The sequence below is a fragment of the Bufo gargarizans genome, chromosome 6 (genome assembly GCF_014858855.1).
Source record: "Bufo gargarizans isolate SCDJY-AF-19 chromosome 6, ASM1485885v1, whole genome shotgun sequence".
Classification (NCBI taxonomy): domain Eukaryota; kingdom Metazoa; phylum Chordata; class Amphibia; order Anura; family Bufonidae; genus Bufo; species Bufo gargarizans.
Genome location: NC_058085.1, coordinates 132,364,196 through 132,391,098, shown reverse-complemented (window position 1 = coordinate 132,391,098; position 26,903 = coordinate 132,364,196). Strand labels below are relative to the sequence as shown.

Below are 26,903 nucleotides of genomic sequence, written 5' to 3'. Positions count from 1 at the left end.
CACCATGCAGAAGAATGTTTTCTAATTAACAAAAACAAAATCTAAAATTAACGTTATTTTTTTCCTTTGACGAAGGCCAAATTGTCATCCACCTACACAACAGAGCACACCACATGCACCCGGGGAAATAGCAAAGCCGTGCGCGTGCAGTTCTCAAACATGTCACAGCCCTCATTATCCTGCTGTCAGCTCTGCTTACAAACCTGTTACCATGCAACCCAGAGCCGTCTTTTCCACCCCCACTCTCCTAAACCTCCCTCCAGCCTCCACAAGCCCCCCACCCTCCTCTCATCCAATCCAGCTGTTCTCTGCATGCAGTGCATTGTGGGAGATGTAGTTTTCTGACAACCACATGCAAAGCCAGGCACAAAAACATTATCGTTATAGTCATAACTGGTCTTTGGCAGTAGCCGAAGCGCTTGGATATCAGCATGGAAACCTAAGTCAGATGCAGCAGAGCAATGGTTAAATAAGCAGGGACATTGCTGCTGGCTCTCACCACTGTGGATCAATGTTCCTCACACTGCGGGGTTGGATCAATAAGTACAGTTCTGTCTGCATGTTGGGAAAACACATTTCTCCTTTATCTATATAGACTAACGGAAACCAAAGTTCTGCCTGTGGGCATCAGGCTGGCTCAATGGGTGGCTTAATTCTCCTGCTTGGCAGCACTAGGGCTTTAGGATCACATTTAACCAGAACAACAGCTGCATTGGGTTTGTATGTTTTATCACACTTAGTTAACTTCTTATTTCCTTCCTGCCCATAGCATATGGCTTCCGCCAATATTGGGCTCTGTTGTTATTGGCGATAGGAGCCTCCAGAGTTAGACTGGTTCACCAGAGTACTAGAGGATCCTCTGATGGGCCCAGGCTCTGATACTTTATTGGGCCCTAAAGGTCCAGGATGTGTTTGGATTCAATCACTTGGCATCTTTCATTCAAAATATACTTTATTGATGATGTATGGGTTGGGCCCCAATAATAATTTCTTCTGCTGGGCCCAAGGAATCCCAAGTCTGACACTGGGAGCCTTGGCACTAATTATGAAAGGATAATGAAACCTAACAGATTCCATCTGTGGCGTCCATGGGTAGTTGTATGAGGCATAAAAGAACATTTAATTTGCATCCATATATAAGCATGTTCAGGATGAAATTGTCCTTAAAAGAGTTGTCCACTTACTGGACCATCTAGAAAAACACAAAGGAGGAGATTTATCAAACTGGTGCAAAGTAGAACTTGCTTAGTTGCCCATAGCAACCAATCAGATTCCACCTTTCATTTTCCAAAGGAGCTGTGAAAAATAAACGGTGGAATCTGATAGGTTGCTATGGGCAACTAAGCAAGTTCTACTTTACACCAGTTTAATACATCTCCACCAGCAAAGGATCCCAAAAATGGGCTGCATGGACTCCGCTTGGTGAAACATATATATATATTGCAACTTTTAATCCAAGAGTCAAGCATCCTTTATTTGAAATAAGTCAAAATCTACCATAGGCCCCTGTACAATTTTCAACCATCTTTATTTGCTAGAAGGGTTCTTGACAATAAGCTGATCAGCTGTAATCTGTGGGAAACCTAGCAGTAAGTGTTCAGTTTCCCTGCAGTGCCACCACAGGGAAAATTAAAGGGGTTGACCAGCTTTATTATATTGATGGCATATCCTCATTTTTTATCTATTGGACCAGATCTTTCATTAATGTTTATGTTTGGTTGTGCTCGTGGTAAAAATTATACAATCCTCAGGATAGGCCGTCAATATCTCATTGGTGAGGGTCTGGTTCCCTGATCCCCTGCCAATCAGTAGGTCTGATGTAGGCACTGGAACTACACAGTTCTGTCCACTGTATGGTAGACAGAGCGGATTACTGCAGCACTGCTCCCATTCACTTCAATGGAAGCAACACTGCAATAACCGGCTCCATCCGCCACACAGCTGATCGGCTAGGGTGTAGGAGGTTGGACCTCTGCCGATTAGATATTGATGGCCTATGCTGTGGATAGGCCACCATTATTAAAAACCTGGACAACCCCTTTTAAGTATTACACAGATCCCTTTTAAATTAATGGATCAGTATAATGGAAAGTACAGATCCTCCATAGTGAGAGACATCCTGGCCAAGATATGAAGATCCTGAAGAGGGAATTCCATGAAAGGGTAAAGACAGACAAATTCCAAATAATCTCCAATATGGTCGCAGATGTGTTACTGTACATACATGTGTGGTATACTGTATATATAGAGAGAGATTTGATTCTGTTTTGCGCATGAGTTAGGATGTGGCATTTTTACCAGCAGTCTTATTTAAAATCATAGATAACACATGACTTCTGTCAAAAGATAAAGTCAGCTCTGCTACATCAGTAGATATTTATATGCACTCATCCGCCCTGAGTGCCACTCTTGATCACGTAGCTCCCACTGTCTATGACATTGAAGTGAAATATATAATTGCCTTTTTCAGGTCACCTATCTGTACCAGAATGTCATCCTAATATCTGGGAAGTCAACATAATCTCTAACCTCTGAGCCTCATCCGCCTGATAATATGAATATTCCGTACTTTTATCTTGTTTGTCACCATGACAACATCTTAAGTCTGTATGAAACGTACCACAAGACCCGACCTGTCCTGCAGAGCTTGCAATCTGTGCTATTAGCAATTAAAGGTGTTTTAGAAAAGTCGGGTTCACCCACAGATTACAGGCGATCACTGGGGGTCTAAGCATGGTCTCACTGTGTGATTGGAGAACCCCTTTAATCCTGTTCATCTGTGTCATATTTGTGTGTGTATGTTCTCATCTAATGTGACTAATAACCACAACTGCTAGTAATAACAGTTTTGAGGCAATGTGAAAATGTCATGTTTCATGTTTATTTATATATGTGTGAATATATCGTATATACAGTAGGTGCATGTATGTATGTATATATATATATATATATATATATAATCACAACAAAGATCAGGGCAGCACTATCAGTAGCAGAAAAGACGGAGTGCCAGCAGTTATGATGTATCCAAACACCAAGGAATAAACAAAAAAGAAAAAGACCGCGGCACTTCCATACGGTGAAAAAATGAGAACGGTCCCAGTAAGTGGACTGAAACGTTGCATGGGTGAATAGAGGACTATACATTTTTTCACCATATGGAAGTGCCACGGTCTTATTCTTCTTATATATATATATATATGTATATAATATATATATGTATGTATATATATATATATATATATATATATATAGTGTGTGTGTTTGTAGATAGCAATGTTTGTGTGCATGTCAGTATATATACGTGTATTTGAACATTTATGTGTTATTGATATGCATGATATATAGGTGTGTATATATTCATGTATACAGTATATATGTGTGTGTGTAGATATATACACACATCCTTGCTTGCATGCCTCCAAGTATTCGTTATCTTTCTTCAGCCCTTTAATACATTTTGACAGATGGATCACTCTTTTTTCTGTAATCCCTTCCTCCCTCTCTGTTTTTGTTCAGATTGAGTAATCCTTCTCTCTATAGGACCCTGCGGGAACCCCTTCAGATTGCAGAAGGCAGGAAAAAAGGGAGAGCGCAAGAGAGGGGGAGTGATACACAGAGAGAAGGGGGGGGTCACAGAGAGAAAGGAGGAAGGAGGATGTTGCTTTTCGTGATGCTAGTTTAGGCCAGGATGCATCAGCTACAGTGATATGGTGGGTGACTGTGTTTTTCATAGCTCCGCTTCATAGCTGAACGCCATCATCCCACTACTACGTTCCGAAGAAGAGAAGATGCTTCACTCAGCTTGATGTGACAGACACAAAAAGGAGGAGGTTGGAGGAGGAGGAGAGAAGAGGACTATGAGATCTGGGTACCCACGTCCTACGTCCCAAAAATGATGAAGACGGAGGGTAAGACCCCAGGTGGGGGGCCCAGGAGTTCTTCTCCACATAGGAATGCATATGAGGTTGGGGTGCAAACGCTACGTGGTAATAAAGATGGGGCACCTGAAGTGGAGTCTGAGGAAGCGCGCAAATCAAGGTGCAAATATGGTTCCAATGTTCACCGTATCAAGAACATGTTCCTGCAGATGGGGACAGGTCCAGCAGGTAATGAGAATGACACTAGTAAGGCCAAGGAGAAGCCATCTCGACTGACTTTGCCGCGGGCCGGCAGCCTGAATGAAAATGTCAACCATAGCGCCCTCCTAAAGCTGGGGACCAGTGTTTCGGAGCGGGTAAGCCATTTCGATACTAATGCAGACAGACCGACTTCCAAACTGCAGGAGGCACGGCGAGTATTTGAGAGGAACCTCCAAGAAAAAGAGACCACCAACAGAATCTTTCTGCGTAAGGAAAGAGGTGGGTTTCAGGACAGAAAATTGGATGTTGTAGTGAGGTTTGGTGGGAGCACAGAATCACTTGACAAGCTGGACACTGATGCTGTCTCACCCACCGTCAGTCAATTGAGCGCAGTTTTTGAGAACGCAGACCTCCGTAATAACATTCACAAAGTTCCCATCAAAGGTCCAACTGGACGTCGTACAAGAATTTTCCAAGCAGAAGCAGCCAAGGCCGCAGAAGAAAAGAAACCTGTTGGAAAGGTAGTAGATGCTTCTCAAAAGCCAACCTCTGTCCACGACATATGTAAAATCAAACCGGTGGAGGTGGAAGAAAGTGGGGAATCAGAGACAGATGTGGTTAAGGAGACAGAAGCACCAAAGGATGAGGGCACTGCCAAGGTTGCAACTGAAAATGGAGGCTCGGAAGCCAAGGGGGTGACAGCTCGGGAAGCAGAGTTAGAGGAAGAAGTGGCAGAAGAAGACTACAAAAGGGAAGACTGGTCCGAGGTTGAGGTTATAGAGCTAAGTGCTTATAGTGGACTAGGGGAGGACTCAGGGGGAAGTGGTTTGGATGAAGATGAAGATGGATTTTATGAAGCAGTTAACAGCTGTCAAGAGATTGAGGGTCTCTCTGAAGAAGAAGATCCTGCTCCCACACGGAAGATACGCTTCAGCACAGGCCCAATAAAGGTAAGACCTACAGGGTTTCAAGCCCTACATACTTAGCTCATCTCAGTATTTTGAATATATAGGCAAATAACATGGTGGGCAACATTGCAAATCTTCCACTAGCCCCAAAAAAGGCCATGCAATCCCACAATCCCTTGCAAAAGATTCCTGGAATGGTATCATATACGTTAAGGCATGTAGAGTTTCCATGACACCAGCAAGGATATAATACCAAATGAGCTTGTATCTGCTCTTCATCTTGCACCATGGGCATTGCTATTGGCTTAGTCAGTCAATCTATATACAATTCTGTCTACATAAGCACACAGTCGTATTCTCTAGGGGTGGGGGTGGTCTCCACTGTACTACACTTTCAGCTGTTTGAATGGAGGAAGTGTGTGTATCTGTATGACACTTCCTGCTGCGGGACAGTGGCAGGGTGTGGGGGAGGGAGTCCCCACGCTTCCTGTTATTGGAGATATTGTAATGTAGAGGTTCCTGAATGCTGACCCAGCTGCACCATCACAGCTGCATGGATGAAGCCTAAGATTGCACACTAGTCATATTGCATCCACCATGTCAAATAGAATAGTAGGTGTCAAGTGTCTGGCCAGATGGGTTGTCATCATTTGGAGCAAATGTTGGCAAACTGTGTCATGTGAACCAGTACAGAACATGTAGGCACCTCTATTTCCACCATGCATGATTCATTCCATGATCCAAAGGTTAACCACAGACCTATACATAGACTATTGTGTCTGAGCATCCTGCTCTTATACAGTCCTGCATATAGGATGAAGAAGCATATTTTTTACATGCCAGCGGCGTGAATTCCATGGCACAATATGGAGCAGTAACAAGATCACATGCAAAAGGCTATTTGATTATGTAAAAAGTGTGTTCCTCTGAGAATTGCGGACTGACTGTATGGTAGCACTGAATGTGATAATTTAGCCCAATGTAAAGCACAGAAAAGATAACGAGATGTCACTATAAAATGTGCCAAATAACAAGTACATCTCTATAGCACATGCAAAGCATAGTATTAGTTACCTCCGGGCTTGTAGATCCAAATGCAGTTTTCGTTCACATAGCCAGAAAATGTTTCAGCCTCAGGGGAGGACGTCGCCTAATTTTTGCTTTAGGGCTAGTTAGGTGTAGGTGTTGTAATGTTTGGTGAGCATCAGGATATCCAAGAACTTCATGTGGTGCTCAAGGGGAATCTCCTGTAACATTTGTGACCGGAAAGAATTCCCCCTTTGCCGTAAGGTTGACATTCATTCTGATGTCATCAAGTAACCACAGGGCCTTCACACACCATCACAGTAAATTAATCCATAACTGGTTGGAAGCATTGTCCTATTAGATTAGCAAGGAATTGCTTTTTGGCCTACAGGAACCCTCTCATTATGTGTCTTCAGGTCACAATATAATCTAATGATGTTCTGCAAATACGAAGTAATAACCAACAAGCATAAGCTCATGTACTTGATATGACCTGATATATTTGAAGTTCTGCATGTATATAATTATGCTCAACCAGAGTCGGCCTTATGTTGGATGATGCCCTGCGTGTTACCTTCTGTTAGTTCTTTTTCTCCCCTATATGGTGTTTTACAAATAACCAGTGGCCTAACTGAAACTGACTTGGGCCCTACAGCAAATTTGTGCCCTTAAAGGGGTTGTCCAGGTTAAGAGCTGAACACGGACATACCTCCATTTTGAACCCGGCAGCCCCCCTGACAGGAGCATCGGAGCAGTTCATGCTCCGATGCTCTCCTTTGCCCTGCACTAAATCGCGCAGGGCAAATACATTTTTTTGGACATCCGTGATGTACCGGGCTCTCCATGGGGCTGCCAGGAAACCCAGTGACGTCACCGGCACTGATGGGCGGGATTTAGCGCTGCCCTAGCCAGTAAAAGGTCCGGCAGTGTGTTATTGTAAATAAAAGATCGCTTGCCCTGCGCGATTTAGCTCAGGGCAAGGGAGCGCATCGGAGCATGAGATGCTCCGATGCTCATGTCAGGGGGGCTGCCGGGGTGAAAATAAGGGTTGTCCGGGTTCAGCTCTAAACCCGGACAACCCCTTTAATGTATACATCGACCAAACTAAAAGAAAAGAAAATACTTACCTCTCTTCTCCTCCTGCGGGGCCTCCACTCTTCGTGCAGCACTGTGTCCAGGCAAACACTATGCTGTAACCTGACATCACACAGCGTCATGGCAATCATACAGCATATATGTCCCATACACAACAAACATCCAAAAACTTATGCATTAATATAAATAAAAAAACATAACACACGAGAGTCAAGGTAAACCAATGGCATGGCCTGTTTATTAACTCATAAACAACCAAATAACCATAAAGTATCTTAGAGCCTAGTCAAATACTCAGGCTCAAACCGTAATAATAATAACAACTTCAGAGTCGATTCTATAGACAGGATGACCTATGTAAAACCACCCAAACAGGCCAAAAACCATTCCCTTTCAATAGGGGAGGTGGGGGCACACAGATCCAGGCTCCACTGGCTGGTTCAGACAAATATAGCCCCACTCCTGAACCCCCCCCCCCCCCCCCCACCACCAATAAGGCACCTGTTACCAGGGTCCAGGTATCTCTACCCGAAACCCTGGAACATAACAGGCCCAGACCTCAGCCAATCACGGCCATCACTGGGCAGAATGACCACTCTGCCCAGCGACCCACTAACAGAAGGAAATTTTCCCTCCAAAACCTATCCTAATAATAGAATCTTAATCACTGGGAAGAAAACAACCTCTGCCCAGTGATGAGGACAAACTTTTACATGGGACAAATGCTAATATGACCATGTGGATCCCTCCGGGATCTGGCCAGGTCATTACAGTCCCATGACTCTCGTCCTGAAGTTGTGTGCTGCCAGGAATTAGTGTAGTGCAGGCGCCTAGAGAGGAAGACCCTGGAGCGTTAAGTAATACCAGTGCTAGGACTAGGAACACCATGCTCACCTCTCCCCGTACCCTGAAAATAAATTAATTCCCATGCCCCTTCCTGAGTTTGGTCCCAGTATCAGCCACTTCCCCTGCTTCCATTGTAGGTACACCCCTGTAAATAACCCTTACCATGCTATGAACTATGGTGCCTTAATAACATTGCCATTTCTGTCAAATCACAATTGCCTAAAGAACAATCAAATACAGTGCTACCACCACATAGACTACAAAAATAACATATTGTACAGTGCCACCATATTGCTCAAATAATATCAGCACACAGTGTCCAAATAACAGCCTCCTGTCTAAAGTAATCTAATAACAGTGCTATACAAGGATTATGAAGATCTGTAGTGGTCACAAGTGCCTCGGTTGTCCTTCAGTAGGGGCAGCTGATCATTCACAAACCTAAGGCCAGTCATGTAATGAACTCCAGGAACCAGGTATCCATGGGACATCACAGAAAAAAATAGAATAGGGATAATTCCATTGATTATATAGTTGAGGAATAGCATTTGGCATTTGGCATTTTCTGTGAATAATAACCATTTGCATTCAAATCTTCAGTGCCCCTTCTACCATTTCATCATCTCAGAGTGGAGGTGGTCATGCGAAGCTCCATAACAGCTACACCCATGCACTATAAGACATATTTGGCCAATAGCTTAGCTGATTCAAGCTAGCAGATTATGACCTAGCATGCACCTGTAAAGTAATATAACATTGGACCATCAAAGGAAAACTACTGTGATGGACCGTTCTCTAGAAAGCACATATCAGTTCATTGTATGCATAGGATTCATCATCAATATAATCTGATATAGTACTGGAAAATGCAAAAAATGCACCTGGAAAATTTTATGTGATTGAGCTCGGATTGACAAAATATAAACTGCTAGTGGTGCTTGGTCAATGATCACACAACCAAGGTGGCGCACCATTTATCTTGGGCTCTGATGCTGTCCTTTATTAGCACCAACGCAGAACCTTCTTCTTTCACTGAGCAATATTGTTTGTTATCGATGGCTCAGATTTCACAGAAGGGCTGGAGAGTGCCTACTGCCATCTTGCATAGTGCAGACAGACAGGACCAACAATGGATGTCATGGTGTGGGGCGCCATTAGCTACCATGGCTGACCCGTCTGGTATCCCTGAAGGCAACATAGACTAGCCTTCAGTATGTCCCGGATATTGTGGAACCAGACTTTTTTGACTCAGTTAGGAGACATCATGTTCCAATAAGATAATTCCCACCCACATACATGCTCTTCAGTTTTTCCATCAGCTTCCTCAGCCAGCTCAATCACCAGATATCATTCCCATTTAGAATGTCTGGGACTGGAGGGGTCGACAACCATTTAGGCTGAACTATGGATCCAAGTTAAAAGAGCATGGAATGACAAACCACAGGAGGATATTTTGCATCTGTATGACCGATACCATGCCAGAGTCGCAACCTGTATTGCAGAAAGGGAAGAAGCCTCCCATTATTGTTGTGACCCTGACTCAACATATATCCTACTGCAGAATCTAAAATAAAGGGTGTACCACATTGGCTGTGTGATCATTGACCAGGCATTACTAGCAGTTTATACTTTTTCAGTCTCATCTCAATTGCATCACGTTTTCCAGGTTTTCTTATTTCACTTTCAGGTAGTGTATGTTGTATATAGCCGAGAAAGTCATAGGCCTCAGCAGAAAGTGATTGACAGACCTCTGTTGGATTGTTATCTACACTGAACAAAAATATAAATGCAACACTTTCGGTTTTGCTCCAATTTTGCATGAGCTGAACTCAAAGATCTGAAACATTTTCTACATACACAAAAAGACCGATTACTCTCAAATATTGTTCACAAATCTGTCTAAATCTGTGTTAGTGAGCACTTCTCCTTTGCCGAGATAATCCATCCCACCTCACAGGTGTGGCATATCAAGGTGCTGATTAGACAGCATGAATATTGCACAGGTGTGCCTTAGACTGCCCACAATGAAAATGTGCACAAGTTTTGCCTTACTGGGGGGGTCAGAAAACCAGTCAGTATCTGGTGTGGCCACCATTTGCCTCACGCAGTGCAACACATCTTCGTTGCATAGAGTTGATGAGGTTGTTGATTGTTGTCTGTGGAATGTTGGTCCACTCCTCTTCAATAGCTGTGCGAAGATGCAGAATATTGGCAGGAACTGGAACACGCTGTCGTATACGCCGATCCAGAGCATCCCAAACGATGCTCAATGGGTGACATGTCCGGTGAGTATGCTGGCCATGCAAGAACTGGGATATTTTCAGCTTCCAGGAATTGTGTACAGATCCTTGCAGAGTGAAATAACGTTTTCCTTTTACACCGTCTGCTGATTCCACAGAGATTGCTAGAGAACCAGTCCTGTTACACGTTGATACAAGTAGTGGGTCCATGACAGAGTGGAGAGGGTGTCAGTAGTAAGACTACTTTCACACTTGCGGCAGAGAGATCCGGCAAGCAGTTCCGTCGCCGGAACTGCCTGCCGGATCAGGCAAAATGTATGCCAACTGATGGCATTAGTAAGACTGATCAGGATCCTTATCAGTCTTAACAATGCCTGATCAGTCGAAAAAATGGATTGAAATGCCGGATCCGTCTTTCCGGTGTCATCCGGCAAAACGGATCCAGCATTTATTTTTTTCACCTTTTTTTCAGTCTGCGCATTCGCAGACCGGAAGGACGGATGGCAAAAAATGCCGGATCCCACATTCAGACAAGTCTTTAGTTTTTTTCGCCGGAGATAAAACCGTAGCATGCTACAGTTTTATCTTTTGCCTGATTAGTCAAAACGACTGAACTGAAGACATCCTGATGCATCCTGAACGGATTACTCTCCATTCAGAATGCATGGGGATATGCCTGATCAGTTATTTTCCGGTATAGAGCCCCTGTGACGGAGCTCTATGCCGGAAAAGAAAAACGCAAGTGTGAAAGTACCCTTAGGGCTCTTTCACATCTGCGTTCTTTTCTTCCGGCATAGAGTTCCGTCGTCGGGGCTCTATGCCGGAAGAATACTGATCAGGATTATCCTAATGTATTCTGAATGGACAGTCCGTCCTCCAGGATGCATCAGGATGTCTTCCATTCCGGAACGGAACGTTTTTTGGCCGCAGCAAATAGCGCAGCATGCTGCGCTTTTTGCTCCAGCCAAAAATCCGGAACACTTGCCGCAAGGCCGGATCCGGAATGAATGCCCATTGAAAGGCATTGATCCGGATCCGGCCTTAAGCTAAACGTCGTTTCGGCGCATTGCCGGATGCGACATTTAGCTTTTTCTCAATGGTTACCATGGCTGCCGGGACGCTAAAGTCCTGGCAGCCATGGTAAAGTGTAGTGCGGAGCGGGGAGCAGTATACTTACAGTCCGTGCGGCTCCCGGGGCGCTCCAGAGTGACGTCAGGGCGCCCCAGGCGCATGGATGACGTGATCGCATGGATCACATGATCCATGCGCATGGGGCACTCTGACGTCACTCTGGAGCGCCCCGGGAGCCGCACGGACTGTAAGTATACTGCTTCCCCGCTCCCCACTACTACTATGGCAACCAGGACTTTAATAGCGTCCTGGCTGCCATAGTAACACTGAAAGCATTTTGAAGATGGATCCGTCTTCAAATGCTTTCAGTACACATGCGTTTTTCCGGATCGGGCGTGTAATTCCGGCAAGTGGAATACACGCCGGATCCGGACAACGCAAGTGTGAAAGAGGCCTAAGTTTGTGTTAACGTCACTGTTTATTTTTCTCTTCTGCTGATCCGTCAAAGAACAACCCAGAAAAAAGTATCCTGTTTTTTGAGCATCCACCTTCACACTGTCAGTTTTTTGCATCAGTATTTCATCAGTATTGGTAAGACCAAAAATAACAGAAGTGGGTCCAAAACAGAGATAACACATGATGGAAATATTTGCATCTCTTCTGCTTTTGGCTTCCAAATCATGATGCTAAATACTGACCGTGTAATAGAGGCCTTATGGATGCTCCATAGACAGGATCCTTTGAGTTTTTCAGTTTTCAGTTCTGACAGATCAGAAGGGTAACATAAACTGTGATGTCAACAAGGCCAAACAGGGACACTATTGACCTTGTCACAGAGTAGGAAGGGTGGCAAACGCATGAGGAGTAGACATAGTGGCCCTGTCACATAACGGTGAGGCTGGCAAAAGCATGAGGAGTTAACAACATTGTGGCTGCGTCACAGAGTTGGAAGGGTGGCAGCAGCATGAGGAGTCAACATGGTGGCCCCATCATAGAGTGGGGAGGGTGGCAACTGCATGAGGAGACAACATAGTGGCCCTGTCACAGAGAGGTGAGAGTGGCAACCGCATAGTGTCTCAGTCACAGGGAGATGAGGGTGGCGACAGCATGATCATTCAACATAGTGGCCCCGTCACAGGGTGGTGAGGGTGGCAACAGCATGAAGATTCAACATAGTATCCTAGTCACAGAGTGGTGAGGGTGGCAACAGCATGAGTGGTCAACCTAGTGGCCTGTCAGAGAATGGGGAGGTGGCAACAGCATGAGGAGTCAACATGGTGGCCTGTCACAGAGTGGGGAGGGTCGAAACATTTTGTGTTGAAAGGCGAGTTTTCTTTGGGGTAACTATGCCCCCTGCGGATTAGATGTCACACTACTGGCCGGGCAGGAAAGCTTGTCCAGGGCAAACTCGGCCAGTTGCGGCCACAAATCAAATTTGGCTGCCTAGTAGTCCAGGGTATCTTAGATCTGGGGTGGCAGGGTGCAGTCCAAGTATGCCAACACCTGCTGGTTCAGGTTCTGCTTCATGTCCTGCTGCCGATGATGCTGGGTGGTTTCTTCAGTAGGCGAGTAAAGAAAAGTGCTCATCAGAGACTCCAAACTTAAGTTGCTGCTGATAGAGCTGGTGCTGCCCCTCGCACCACACCCCCCTCCAGCAGTCATGACAGTGGAGCGTGAGTGCAGAGGGACTCCCGGTCAGACCTTCATGAGCATGGGCATTGGTACACATAGGCAGCGACCAACTGACAACATAGGATGTCTCAATAGTGGTTGAGTTTATCGTCCCTCTCAACAGGTGGAAAAAAGGCCTCCATTTTGGACTGGTAGCAAGTGTCTAACATGGTGGAGAGCTAGCCGTCATCCCTCTGCCAAATTGTAATAATGCGGCTGTCATTACGCAAGCAACTCAGCATGCATGCGGTCATTTGCACAAGGGAATCGGAGGGACTTCCTCTTCACTGCATACTGCCACGGTCTGTCAGGGTCATCTTCCTGGTCTTCCTCATCGCCCTCCAGCTCCTTTTGCTCCTCTCCTGTCACTTTGCGATAAAGCGCCTATTTCTGTATACATTGCTTGTACATGAATGTCCTACTCCTCCACCAGTTCAGCCCCCACATGGCTTAGGTGGCCATGAGATGTAGGTACCCTGGCCAGACAGATTTATCAGCATCTGCTCCAGGACGTGAAGGAATGGAATGACATCATTCATCCTGTAGTCCTGACGACTGACAAATAAAGTGGCCTCCTCAAAGGGCCTGTGCAAACGGCAGGTGTCATGCATGAGTTGCCACTGGCCAACTTGGTAGTTAGACAGGGGAGCATTCCTGTCTGCCTGCATCATCAAGAAATTGTTCCTGTGCTCATATGGTCGGTCCAACATGTGGAGGGTGAAGTTCCAACGTGTGGAAACGCTGCATATGAGGCGATGTTAGGGAACGCTATTTTGCCCTTGCAGCTCAAGGAGGGCATGTTTTGCAATGTAAGAGTGGCTGAAGTGCGTGTACAGTTTCATGGCCATTTTCAAGATGTCTTGCAGTTGGGTATAAGACTTCAGGAACCGATTTACAACCAGATTAAAGACATTCGCCATGCAGGGTGCATGGGTCAGCCCTCCTTGACAAAGCGCCGACACAATGTTCGTCCCATTATCAGTGACTATGGTTCAGATTTTCAGTTGGCAAGAAGACAGTCAGGATTCGATTTCCTCTTGAAGAACGCAGAGCAGTTCCTCCACGGTGTGACTGTATTCACTCCAGGTTCAGAACAGCATGACACTGGACAGATATTGTCCTTGACCATAGTTATAGCTCCACACTTCAGTGCTGCCATGTACTGTACCAGACACCAACAGGTTCAAGGACTGGCCCACCTTCTGCTCAACATATGAGTGCAGGGCTGGTACAGCCTTTTTGGAGACGTAATGATGACTTGGGACTCTCCAACTCGGCCATCAGTTCTCTGAAAGGCGCAGAGTCAACCACATGGAAATGGAGGGACTGTAGTACCAGCAACTTGGCCAGAAGCACGTTCAGCTTCTGCACTGTTGGATAAGTGTATGCATACTGTTGACTTTTTGCAATCGCCTCCCTGATCAATTGCTTGTGAAACCAGTGCCAAGGAGTAGGAGAAGGAGCATCCAGACCAGTAGATGATCAGACGGAAACACAGCTCAATTCTGCTGAGGTGATAGAGCCCTGACTGCTGGAAAAGGGTTGCGGGCCGCTAGGAAATGCCTCAAGCTGTACTACAACACTAGCACAACGGTTTCCACAGGCCACTTTATAGTAACGCTCCATGTGTTGACGCAGGGCCTGGTGCCAACATTGGCACCCTGGCCACACTAGACCTTTTGCCCAAAGATTCTACACAGCCATGCTTATGTCCTCCAGCGACTTGATGAAAAATTCCTATGCCAACTAAAATGGTATTTTACCCCCACCACAGCATGCTGACTTGCCTGGTGGTGCCTCTATGAACTTGTGCACTGCTAACTGTTTCCAGACAGTTAGGCTCCTGAGTAGCAGATGTCTATCCCATGCACATTTAGCCCCAGATCTCACACTGCTGCCACCCTGCTGACTCATGGCCACACTTGCACCCTGCTGGCTCACCCGCTATCTCACGTGCAAGCTAGCACCCTCACCTCCTGATGATGATGAAGCCCCCGCTTCACCAGTCTCCCACGTGTGATTGGCTACATCATCATCCACTACTGTCTGCACGTCACTGATGTCACCCTCACCAGTTTCATGCATGACCGCTCACAACACCTTTTCCCACGCTTGCCCGCCTACAGGAGGAAGCAGAGGATCTCTCCTCCATATCTTGGCCGGGCAGTAGCTGCCGACTGTCATCAATAAGCTCGTCCTCGCTGAAAAGCGGAGCAGAGCTGGCAGGATATAATACTTCCCAAGCAGAAGGAGCAGAAAAAGAAAGAGGCAGGTTCAAGACAGCTGGAGGCACAGAGCTTGTTCCTGGGCCATGTAAACTAAGCGTGGTGTCAGAGGACCCCACCGACTCCTGGCTGTGGGTGTCTGATGTCAGTTAAGAGTATGTTGATGACCGACTCAACAATTCAAGAACAACTGGGTTGCTGGTCACAACTTTGGCCTGTTGCTGCAACTTCTGCTACCACCCCCTTCTTTTGCTGCCCCTTCTGCCAACTCCAGAAACAATTTTGCCACTGCCAATTCCATTGGAATGCCCTGACCCCTGTCTGTTGGACATAATGTACAGTAACAGTAACTTTAAATGTAAAATAGCAGTAGTATTAGACCGCTTTTTCACTCCAATTAGAGAGTCAACACCTAATGGAATTACTTATTATGTTATCTATAACACAAGGTGTAAAACCAAATATGTGAAAAAATAGAGTGCTACTTCATCCCCAATTACAGAATCAAGGTCTAGTGGAATTATTTATATATAAAACAATGTGGACATCCCAAAAGCTGTAGTATCAGACCGCTATTTCACCCAATTACAGAATCAAGGTCTAATCGAATTACTTATGTATAAAGCAATGTGAACTTCACAAAAATCAGTAGTATTAGACCGCTATTTCATTCCAATTATAGAATCAGGGCCTAATGGAATTACATATGTATAAAACAATGTGAACACCCCAAAATCAGTAGCATTAGAATGCTATTTCACCCCAATTACAGAATGAAGGCCTAATGGAATTATTTATGAATTGCTTTTATTAAACAAGGGGGAGAGGGCACTGTTAAGTTAGACTCTGCACTCTCCCTATGCTCTCCCTATAGCAGTGATGGCTAACCTTGGCACTACAGCTGTGGTGAAACTATGACTCCCAGCATGCTCCATTTATTTATATAGAGTTCTGAGAGCAGCCAAGCAAGCGGGGCATCTTGGGAGTTGTAGTTTTACCACAGCTGGAGTGCCAAGGTTAGCTATCACTGCTCTATAGTGTGGATAAAGTCTCCCTATGATCTCATTATTACCTCCCTATACTGTCCCTGTGCTGTCACTGAACCCTTCCAAACTTAAATTTTACAAATAAAGGCTTCCTGAATCACTGTCCCTAGCACGTCTCTCCCTGCACTAAGTTCACAGTAAAATGGAGGAAACCGGGCAGGATGAGGCTTTTTATAGGGCTGTGACATCACAGGTGCTGGCTAGCTGATGATTGGCTGGCTGCATGGCATCATAGGTGATAACTCATTTGGGGGGGTACTATCTCTCCGTGGGGAGAGAGTACCTTAGTCAGCATGAAGAAAGGGATGAAAGTGAGCTCTTAGCAAACTCTGCCTTTAATTGCCACCAGATGTAAATCAGCTATCCTGTAAGTCAATGGTTAACCCTTTAAATAGGCATTGAGAAATGACTCTGATATTAAATAAGTCAGCATCTCATCTGCAGACAGATGTTTTGAGGTGATTGCCCCTCATCAGTGCAGAGCAGAGAGTACTGGCTTAACCGGGTGAGAGGCTTAAGTCAGGATTTTGGGGGTTCTATCTCTCCTTGGGGACAGAGCTCCTTAGTCGGAGTGAGGAGACTTATAGGCCATAGATGCTCCTCTGACATTTTGGGAAGAAAGAGATGCAAATGAGCTCTTGACAAGCTCTGCCTCTGATTCCACCAGATGTAAGGCAGCTATCCTATAAGGCCTCTTTCACACTATCGTATGGCTATCTCAGTGTTTTGCAGTCCGTTTTTCACGGATCCATTGTTCCGTTTTTTTGTTTCCGTTGTGTTTCTGTTGTTGTTACTTTTTTCCGTATGGCATATACAGTATACAGTAATTACATAGAACAAATTGGGCTGGGCATAACATTTTCAATAGATGGTTCCGCAAAAAAACTGAATGGATACGGAAGACATACGGATGCATTTCCGTATGCATTCCATTTTTTTTTTCAGACCCATTGACTTTAATGGAGCCACGGAACGTGATTTGCGGCCAAATATAGGACATGTTCTATCTTTGCACGGAACAGAGATACGGAAACACGAGACCTAAGTCAGGATTTGGGGGTTACTATCTCTCATTGGGCAGAGAGCACTTTAGAGGTTTCTTCCTTTCACGTTGTAACATGTGCAGCAGCCATTTTAGAAAAAATCTGACTGGTTACCACGAAAAGTGAGGAAATTCAGATTTGTGACAAATCTAATTTATCGTGAAATTCTACTTGGTCAACTTCGATTCGCTCAACACTAATTCTGATAAGGGATAAGCGAATTTCGTATTTTGAAGTTTGTGTGCAGGTTGTGTTGCGGTATTTACTGAATTGCGTTAAGGATTCCTTTACCACAGACCATAACGCAATTCCATGGCGGAATGCATAACGGAATGCCACTTAGAGGCATTCCGTTATTCATTTCATCATAATAGAAGTCTATGGCCTGCATAACGGATCCGTCCGGTTTACGTTATGCTGGAGTCCTCATCAATATACATGATACAGTTCTATTATACTCTATGTACAGGTCCTTCTAAAAAAAATTGCATATTGTGATAAAGTTCATTATTTTCTGTAATGTACTGATAAACATTAGACTTTCATATATTTTAGATTCATTACACACCAACTGAAGTAGTTTAAGTCTTTTATTGTTTTAATATTGATGATTTTGGCATACAGCTCATGAAAACCCCAAATTCCTATAAAAAAAAATTAGCATATCATGAAAAGGTTCTCTAAACGAGCTATTAACCTAATCATCTGAATCAACTAATTAACTCTAAACACCTGCAAAAGATTCCTGAGGCTTTTAAAAACTCCCAGCCTGGTTCATTACTCAAAACCGCAATCATGGGTAAGACTGCCGACCTGACTGCTGTCCAGAAGGCCATCATTGACACCCTCAAGCAAGAGGGTAAGACACAGAAAGAAATTTCTGAACGAATAGGCTGTTCCCAGAGTGCTGTATCAAGGCACCTCAGTGGGAAGTCTGTGGGAAGGAAAAAGTGTGGCAGAAAACGCTGCACAACGAGAAGAGGTGACCGGACCCTGAGGAAGATTGTGGAGAAGGACCGATTCCAGACCTTAGGGGACCTGCGGAAGCAGTGGACTGAGTCTGGAGTAGAAACATCCAGAGCTACCATGTACAGGCGTGTGCAGGAAATGGGCTACAGGTGCCGCATTCCCCAGGATAAGCCACTTTTGAACCAGAAACAGCGGCAGAAGCGCCTGACCTGGGCTACAGAGAAGCAGCACTGGACTGTTGCTCAGTGGTCCAAAGTACTTTTTTCAGATGAAAGCAAATTTTGCATGTCATTCGGAAATCAAGGTGCCAGAGTCTGGAGGAAGACTGGGGAGAGGGAAATGCCAAAATGCCTGAAGTCCAGTGTCAAGTACCCACAGTCAGTGATGGTCTGGGGTGCCATGTCAGCTGCTGGTGTTGGTCCACTGTGTTTTATCAAGGGCAGGGTCAATGCAGCTAGCTATCAGGAGATTTTGGAGCACTTCATGCTTCCATCTGCTGAAAAGCTTTATGGAGATGAAGATTTCATTTTTCAGCACGACCTGGCACCTGCTCACAGAGCCAAAACCACTGGTAAATGGTTTACTGACCATGGTATTACTGTGCTCAATTGGCCTGCCAACTCTCCTGACCTGAACCCCATAGAGAATCTGTGGGATATTGGGAAGAGAAAGTTGAGAGACGCAAGACCCAACACTCTGGATGAGCTTAAGGCCGCTATCGAAGCATCCTGGGCCTCCATAACACCTCAGCAATGCCACAGGCGGATTGCCTCCATGCCACGCCGCATTGAAGCAGTCATTTCTGCAAAAAGATTCCCGACCAAGTATTGAGTGCATAACTGAACATAATTATTTGAAGGTTGACTTTTTTGTATTAAAAACACTTTTCTTTTATTGGTCGGATTAAATATGCAAATTTTTTTAGATAGGAAATTTGGGTTTTCATGAGCTGTATGCCAAAATCATCAATATTAAAACAATAAAAGGCTTGAACTACTTCAGTTGGTGTGTAATGAATCTAAAATATATGAAAGTCTAATGTTTATCAGTACATTACAGAAAATAATGAACTTTATCACAATATGCTAATTTTTTTAGAAGGACCTGTAGAGATTGTATTGTATCCTAAGAATGGAAAAACACCCTCATATATCTTGTCAAACAAGATGAATGTTTTTTTCTGATTATTTAGGGAGAACTGTCCTTGGAAGTAGGAATGTGTTGTCTGTATATTCATTTATTAGATATGGCCATGCACAAGAGAGCTGCTAAATGAATACATGGGAGAGTTTCTGCTATTGGGATATTGTGGGACCATTCACAGAGCCAGTTAAAAGTCTGCAGAGACTCCTGGGCAAACATGAGTGACCCTGTCAATGTTTATGGGAGGAAAATGGAGAGCTATACTGGTATAATAAGCCCCAAGGGTTTGAATATTATGGCACTTAATGCTGCTATTAAGTGGGCATAGGACAATGACAAAGTAATACAACTATGTGGTACCCAAATAATAACAGCACATTGTTTTTAAGTTACCAAATGTAATCAATATAAAAGCAGGCTAGGTTGGGAAGGAGAGGTGGAGGCTTGCAAAAGGTGAAGGTCCCAATCCGACCTCTGGTACCTGTCACTCTATCACCAGGCATACACATGGTCTTCTCCGCTGACCTCTATGGGATTAAAAGTGTAAAGGTCTGATTGCTGGAAGCCCCCAAACGCACTGATCAAAAGAACAGGGATCCCATGTCCAACAGGGGTACCTCATATGAAAGGTGGTGACCTCATTGGTCAGCAGTGTATACAATACCTATATGAATGATGACTGCCAGGGAGCAGAACTTGTTCCTGGAATGATCTGATCAAAACACAGAAACATACTGGTACATCTTTTGTATAAAAAGCTCACCACCTGTCTCTTTAAAGGAAATTTGTCACCCCGGTTTTGGACCATCATCTACAATAATACATGAGTAGTACTGCAGATATGGAGTCCAGATCACCATTTTTTTTTCTTACTGCCCCCCATTCCCCTACTATCAAAGCCATGTCTCAAAGCTGTGTTGAAATACTGTACATGATCAGGACTGCTGTGTGAGCAGCATTTTGTCTCATATATTGAATGGTCAGTCAAACTCTGGTAGATTGCAAGGGCAGAAGTACCAAATATTCAGCCCATGCAGTTTCTAAAGGCCCAGTAGACAGTAGGACTCCAACCCAGCTTGACCGTACTTACATCTACATATCAATCATAGTAAGAAAAGACCGGCACTCGGATGCTTGTTGAAAGTTGCTTTCAACAAGCATCCGAGTGCCGGTCTTTTCTTACTGAGCTTCAAGTGGGTTTTCCTACCCTGACGCGAGCACCGGGATCCCTGGAGAGGAGTGCCGACTGCCTTCATTACATTGTACATATCAAGCATGTGATGACATTGGATCATAGAAAGTAGATGGAGATGACCAATTTCTCCTGTCCCAGGTGATTATGGTAGGGATGTAACTTTCAAACAAGCCACCACGCCTTGACTATGGCATTAAGGTACAGGGATACTTTTCCTTACCACAACTCAGGATTAGGGTTGTGGTGGTATTAACCAGCACCAGAAAAGAGATTCCATTTTAATGGTTGCTGTGTGGTCCCCTCATCTGTACAAATGTCCCTGGTGGTTCATCTCATCAACATTGTCTTAGGCCTAGTCCTAGGACGTTGGTGCCCAAAAAGTTCCCTTTTTTTAGTGTAGACTTCTGGTGGTGCAGGAGAGGTTTTTTGTTCTACCTAATCATTACTTCTTATGCTGTGTGCTCAGATATATCTCCCAAGAAGAGTTTTATACTTGAGTAATTCAAGACAAGTGGCTATGTTCATGGAATATGATCAGGTGGTTGCTAAGCATTCATAATCACAAGGGGACAGAAGGCTACAAAGCAATAGGAAATATCAGTGGTATTAAAAGGTACACAGAATAACACGTGATATAATGCAATATAGAGATAACCCATACATTGTGTAAATGGCCATAATTTACTGAATCTATGGATAGGAGTATTTTGTCAATTAAATGGAAGGATGTATAGCATAACAATGTAAGTTTAGCTTCAAGGAAACTAATAATTCTTACCCCCACAGGTGTTTAGCACATACTCTAATGAAGAATATGACCGGCGCAATGATGATGTGGATCCTATGGCTGCCTCAGCAGAATATGAGCTTGAGAAGAGGGTGGAGAGGCTGGACCTCTTTCCTGTGGAACTAGAGAAAGGTATGGAATATAATAAACCCATTGAATTTCTGACAAATAATGTTTTATTCCCTTTACAGTCAACTTTGCACCGCTTACAGGTCTTAAAGTAGGCCCGTCACTTCTCCTGACACGACTGCTTTAGCAACTACAATTGTGGAGCATCTATTCTTATGACTCTATGATGTGCCATTCCTTTTTATATTCCTGTTAGAAATTATGAATGAATTAGTAGCTTGCAATGAAGGTCCAGATGGGCGTTTCCAGTTAGGAGTGTGTCCCTATACAGTCTGACACTATCCAATCAGTGCTGACAGTGGCAGACTGAGCAGTACACACCCCTAAATTGGATAGCAGCAGCAGATCCACTGCGCAAGCACTGAGATCAGGAGGCATGGCGCAGGCGCAAGAAAACAGGGCTAGATGTAGTGTCTAGCCCAGTCAGTCTAGCTGTCGCTGAAGAGGTGTTACAAACTTGTGCTCCAAGGCTTCTGGTCGGCCCCTTGGTGCTCCAATAAGCTCATTTGCAGATCAATAAAAACGTGTTTTTCTCTGGAATGGAACCACAAAAAGAGTATCGTCTTAGTCAGCATGTTTAAGACTACCAAACTACATGCCTGGTTTAATAGGGTTGATCATACAGATAAATGCTCTTTGAAGGAGACTTTTGGAACACCTCTAAAGAGACAAGATCATACTCCTGTTTAACTCAGCTACTGACACTAGAATATAGTATTAGGCCTCTTTCACACGTGTGATATTTCTGCGAGGGTGCAATGCGTGAGGTGAACGCAGACCCATTTATTTTTATGGGGCTGTGGACATGAGAGGTGATTTTCACGCATCACTTGTGCGTTGCGTGAAAATCGCAGCATGCTCTATATTGTGCGTTTTTCACGGAGGCCCCATAGAAGTGAATGGGGCTGCGTGAAAATCGCAAGCATCCGCAAGCAAGTGCGGATGCGGTGCGATTTTCACGCATGGTTGCTAGGATATGATCGGGATGGGGACCTGATCATTATTATTTTCCCTTATAACATGGTTATACTGGAAAATAATAGTATTCTTAATACAGAACGTTTAGTAAAAGAGGGATGGAGGGGGTTAAAAAAATAATAAAAAAATAATTTAACTCACCTCATCCATTTGTGAATCATGTGATGGGCCATGTGATGAATGCAGTGACGTCACCACAGGTCCTTTTCCTCCTGGTCATCAAAGAAAAAGACAAAAGACAAACCGGGCTGCGCGAACAAGTGGATGAGGTGAGTTAAATTATTTATTTATTTATTTTAACCCCTTTCTCACTATTGTACTAAGCATTCTGTATTAAGAATGCTATTATTTTCCCTTATAACTATGTTATAAGGCAAAATAATAAAATCTACACAACACCTAACCCAAACCCGAACTTCTGTAAAGAAGTCCGGGTTCGGGTTTGGGTACCAAACATGCCAATTTTTCTCACGCGCGTGCAAAACGCATTAATTTTTGCACTCGCGCGGAAAAATTGTGCATTTTCCTGCGACGTACCCACATCCTATCCAGCCCTCACACGCGACGCCCGTGTGAAAGAGGCCTTAGGAAATGAAATGGAGTTTATGATGACCAAGAACATTTCCTTATTGCATGACTAACCAACCGATGGTACACTAAACATGAGAGGTCCCCATCTTTTCTTACCATGTGAGCCACATTCACTTTTGAGGAACAGTTGTAACTGGGAAATAAATAAATGTGAAACAACAAGAAGACTTGAACTTGCAGGCACATACAGCTAATAAATTCAATGTGAAACTTGCCTGCATTCTTCTCAACAGGGATTTTGCAAAAGTTGGTGTGGCATATGCCCAGGGTGCTGGGTGCCATGGGAAGCAATCACAATACAATCTGCTTTAGCTGGGGTATTTAGATACACGGATAGGGCAGCAAACTGAATCTATGGGGAAAGAAAATCTAGTTACAACTCAATTACAAATTGGCCGAAGGGAGACACTAGTACAAACAATACTGATACATACCAAAGAAAATAGATGTTATACCGTGCTGCCCAGATTGATGCAGCAACCTGAATGTGAAGTGCCAGAAGGAGGACAGGAGTTTTAATGGTTCATGGTGCCTCACTCCCACACTCCCTGGGGCCGTGCAGTGAATAGAAGGTGCACCCTTTCTTCCCTCAGGGCACACTCTGGGAATGAAGGCTCCTGCCTGGTGTGAGGTGGGGTGACCTCGATGTTAGGTAACTGGGTGCAAGGCAGGGCTCTCTCGTGGTGTAGGGAATACAATGGTGGCAGAATAGGCAGGTGTTGGGTGCAAGGCAATAAGAAGGCCAGAGTAAGGTAACAAGTCCAACAAACTTTCCTGAGATAATCTTGGCAAATAACAGTTTTCTGGATAAAATCAGTCACTTCAAATACACACCCAATCTTTCCAAGACTGTATATGGGAAAGCAGGTTATATATTCTATCTCTATTAAGTCCAGACAACTTAAAAAATGGCATGGAAATCCACAATATGTACTACAGTTCACACAACGGGGTGTAGATCCTACAATGGGTAGCTAATCCGCTGTAAAAGCGTTGTGGGTGCTGGAGGCAATTAACCCTTTCCACAAGCAGCAAAGTCCAAAGCCGCAAACTATCAGTCCCTTGTAGACCTAAACCATCTATAGATTCTTTGCTTCCTTTTCTGCGGGGTCTGGCACTTGTCCTCAGCATGTACAGATGGATAACCCCTTGTAGTAGGCCTCACGCTGCACAGATCCATGCACCTCCTCACAATTCAGCTGCTTAGGCCAGACTCACTGGCTGACACAGTCAGACTACACAGCACCCATCTCAATAGGGGCAGGTCCAGCCAGCCTCCCTCTGGGTAGGGCACAATAACTAAGCTGTTTTCCCATTTCAGCTCTTGGAATCACATAGCACAGCAGTGAAAAAACATCAACCCTTTTAGCAGTATATTAACTTTCAGCAGTGATCTACTGGGTCGGTGCATTAGCACTGTTGTCAAATATAGCCATGGGAACGTGAGACAATGCAGTACTACTAAATTTGGGGATACATTGTCATTTGGTGCCTAAAATATGTACCGCTAGAGTGTATGATAGAGGCCTATGATGATTTCTGACACATAGCCACATGGACAACTGATCGGCCGCAATGCTTTTAGTCTCAGATGTATGGCCAGCTTTAGGCCATGCATATACAATAACCAGTATCTACCTTATAGACCCATAAAGAGGTAAGGTAATTAATGCAAACTATATGTAAATGTATTTAAATTAGTATTTTTCTTTATTCGTATATGCAGATTGCACAATTCCACTGTTTACTCCTGAATTAAAACCTCTTTACACAGTTTTGGCCTTTAAAAGCCCTTAACAGTATGGGAGCCCTAATGTACACACATTTGTAGAAATTTTAATATTTAATGAGAACCGTGGTTCAATCTCTTTAACTGAAAAGATATGGATTATTCCTCATCTTAGTCCATCCTAAAATGTCCAAGATGTAATGTAAGAAATAGGATGTGGCTCTGCTCTGATTATCTAATCTTCTTTGGTCAATTATTATGTATTTGAAAGCACCATTAACTCCATTGCACTGTACATCTAAGAGGGGGGAAACATACATAATATAAAAACACAATTACAATAGGCATGAACTTATTAACAGACTGGTACAGAAGGGGAGAGGACCCTGTTTACAAGAGCTTACAATCTACAAGAAAGCGGGCAAAGACACAGTACGTGAGGGGAGTTGCATGTAGTAGGCTTTCCTGGAGAGGTGGATTTTCAGGTTGCTTTTGAAGGTTTGGATGTTGGGGGAGAGTTTGATGTGCTGGGGTAGTTCCAGTGTATGGGGGATGCACTTAAGAAATCTTGTAGATTGTGTGATGAACAGACAAGATAACAAACAAGAAGGTCTTGTGAGGACAGGAGATTACATGTGGGGATGTATCAGGAAAGCGGGTCAGAGATGTAAGGAGGGGACAGATTGTGGACAGCATTATATACAGTTGTAAGTATTTTGAACTGAATTCAATGGGCAATGAGAAGCCAGTGAAAGGATTGGCAGATGGGAGTGGCAGAGATGAAATGAGGGGCGAGGTGGGTTAACTTGGCAGCAGAGTTGAGGGTAGACTGAAAGGGTGCGAGAGTACTAGATGGGAGGCACAGAGGACGATGTTGCAGTAGTCTAGGCAGGAGATGACGAGGGCATGCACTAGCATTTCGGTTGACTCGGTTGAGGAAGGATAAAAAACAGGAGATGTTCTTCAGTTGAAAGCAGAATTTGGTGGTAAGGGTAATGTGCGGCTTAAAGGACAGTGCAGAATCATATGGTATCCCCATGCACGAGACCTGTGAGACTGGAGAAAGCATGGTGCTGTTAACTGTAATGGCTAGGTCTGATAGGAGTTTGAGTGACATGGGGGAGAGATAATAAATTCTATTTTCTCCATGTTGAGTTTTAAGAAGTGGGACTAGAAGAATGAAGATATAGCTGATGGACATGCTGGTATTCTGGATAGAAGGGAAGTGACATCTGGGCCAGAGAAGTAGATTTGAGTGTCATCAGCACAGAGGAGATACTGGAAGCCGTATTAGCTGCCGCAGGCCAAATGTATCAATGAAGAAAAGTATGGGACTCAGGACAGAGCCTTGAGGGACACCAACAGAGAAAAGGCATAATGAGGAGATGGTGTATGAATGGGAAATGCTGATGTTTCTGTTGGTGAGGTACGAGATCCAGGAGAAGGCCAGGTCTCTGATAACAAGGGATGAGAGGGTTTGCTATAATTTGATATAATTTGTCAAAGGCAAAGGACAAGTCAAGGAGGAAAAGTACAGAGTAATGAAGTTTAGCTTAGGCAGATAGCAAATTATTGGCGACTTTGGTTAGGACTGTTACAGTGGAGTGATGGAGTCGTAAGCCAGACTTTAGCGAATCAAACAGTGAGATGAGAGGTGTGATGACAGTTCAAGATGGACATGTTGCTGCATGATTTTTGTTGCGAATGTAGTAGGAGTAGTGAGATAGGACAGTAGCTGAATAAAGAGAATGGGTACAGGAAAGGCTTCCTGAGTATGGATGTGATGATGGCATGTTTAAAATGGGAAGGGAAGACACCAGTGGTTAGTGATAGGTTGAACAGGTGGGTTACTGTGGGGATAACTGTAGTGGTTAGTGGGAAGATATGGTGGAAATTGTTGAGAGAGAGATTCAGAGAATGTGTCAATGGAGAGATGTTTGAGGTTCATACGAAGATGTGCTAGTTGATGAACTGGAGGAGCAGTTAAGGAGAGAATGGCTGAGAATGAAAGAAGATTGTGGTCAGAGAGGGGGAGACAAGAGTTGGAGACATTAGATAGGTAGCAGAGGCAGGTGAACACAAAGTCTAATGTGTGTCAGTCTCTGTGATAGCTATGGAGGACCATTGTG

The 26,903-nt window shown here is 44.3% G+C and overlaps 1 protein-coding gene across 1 annotated transcript in view; it reads left to right on the top strand.

Annotated features, from left to right (window-relative positions):
• Positions 1–3,647: 3,647 nt before the first annotated feature.
• The window catches only part of PPP1R9B (protein phosphatase 1 regulatory subunit 9B), a 42,888-nt gene continuing 19,632 nt past the window's right edge, over positions 3,648–26,903 (top strand). Inside the window, exons 1-2 of the mRNA XM_044297886.1 lie at positions 3,648–5,032; positions 21,347–21,479. Of these exons, the coding sequence (XP_044153821.1) occupies positions 3,896–5,032; positions 21,347–21,479 (1,270 nt within the window). The 5' untranslated portion in view covers positions 3,648–3,895. The remainder of the gene's footprint in view (positions 5,033–21,346; positions 21,480–26,903) is intronic.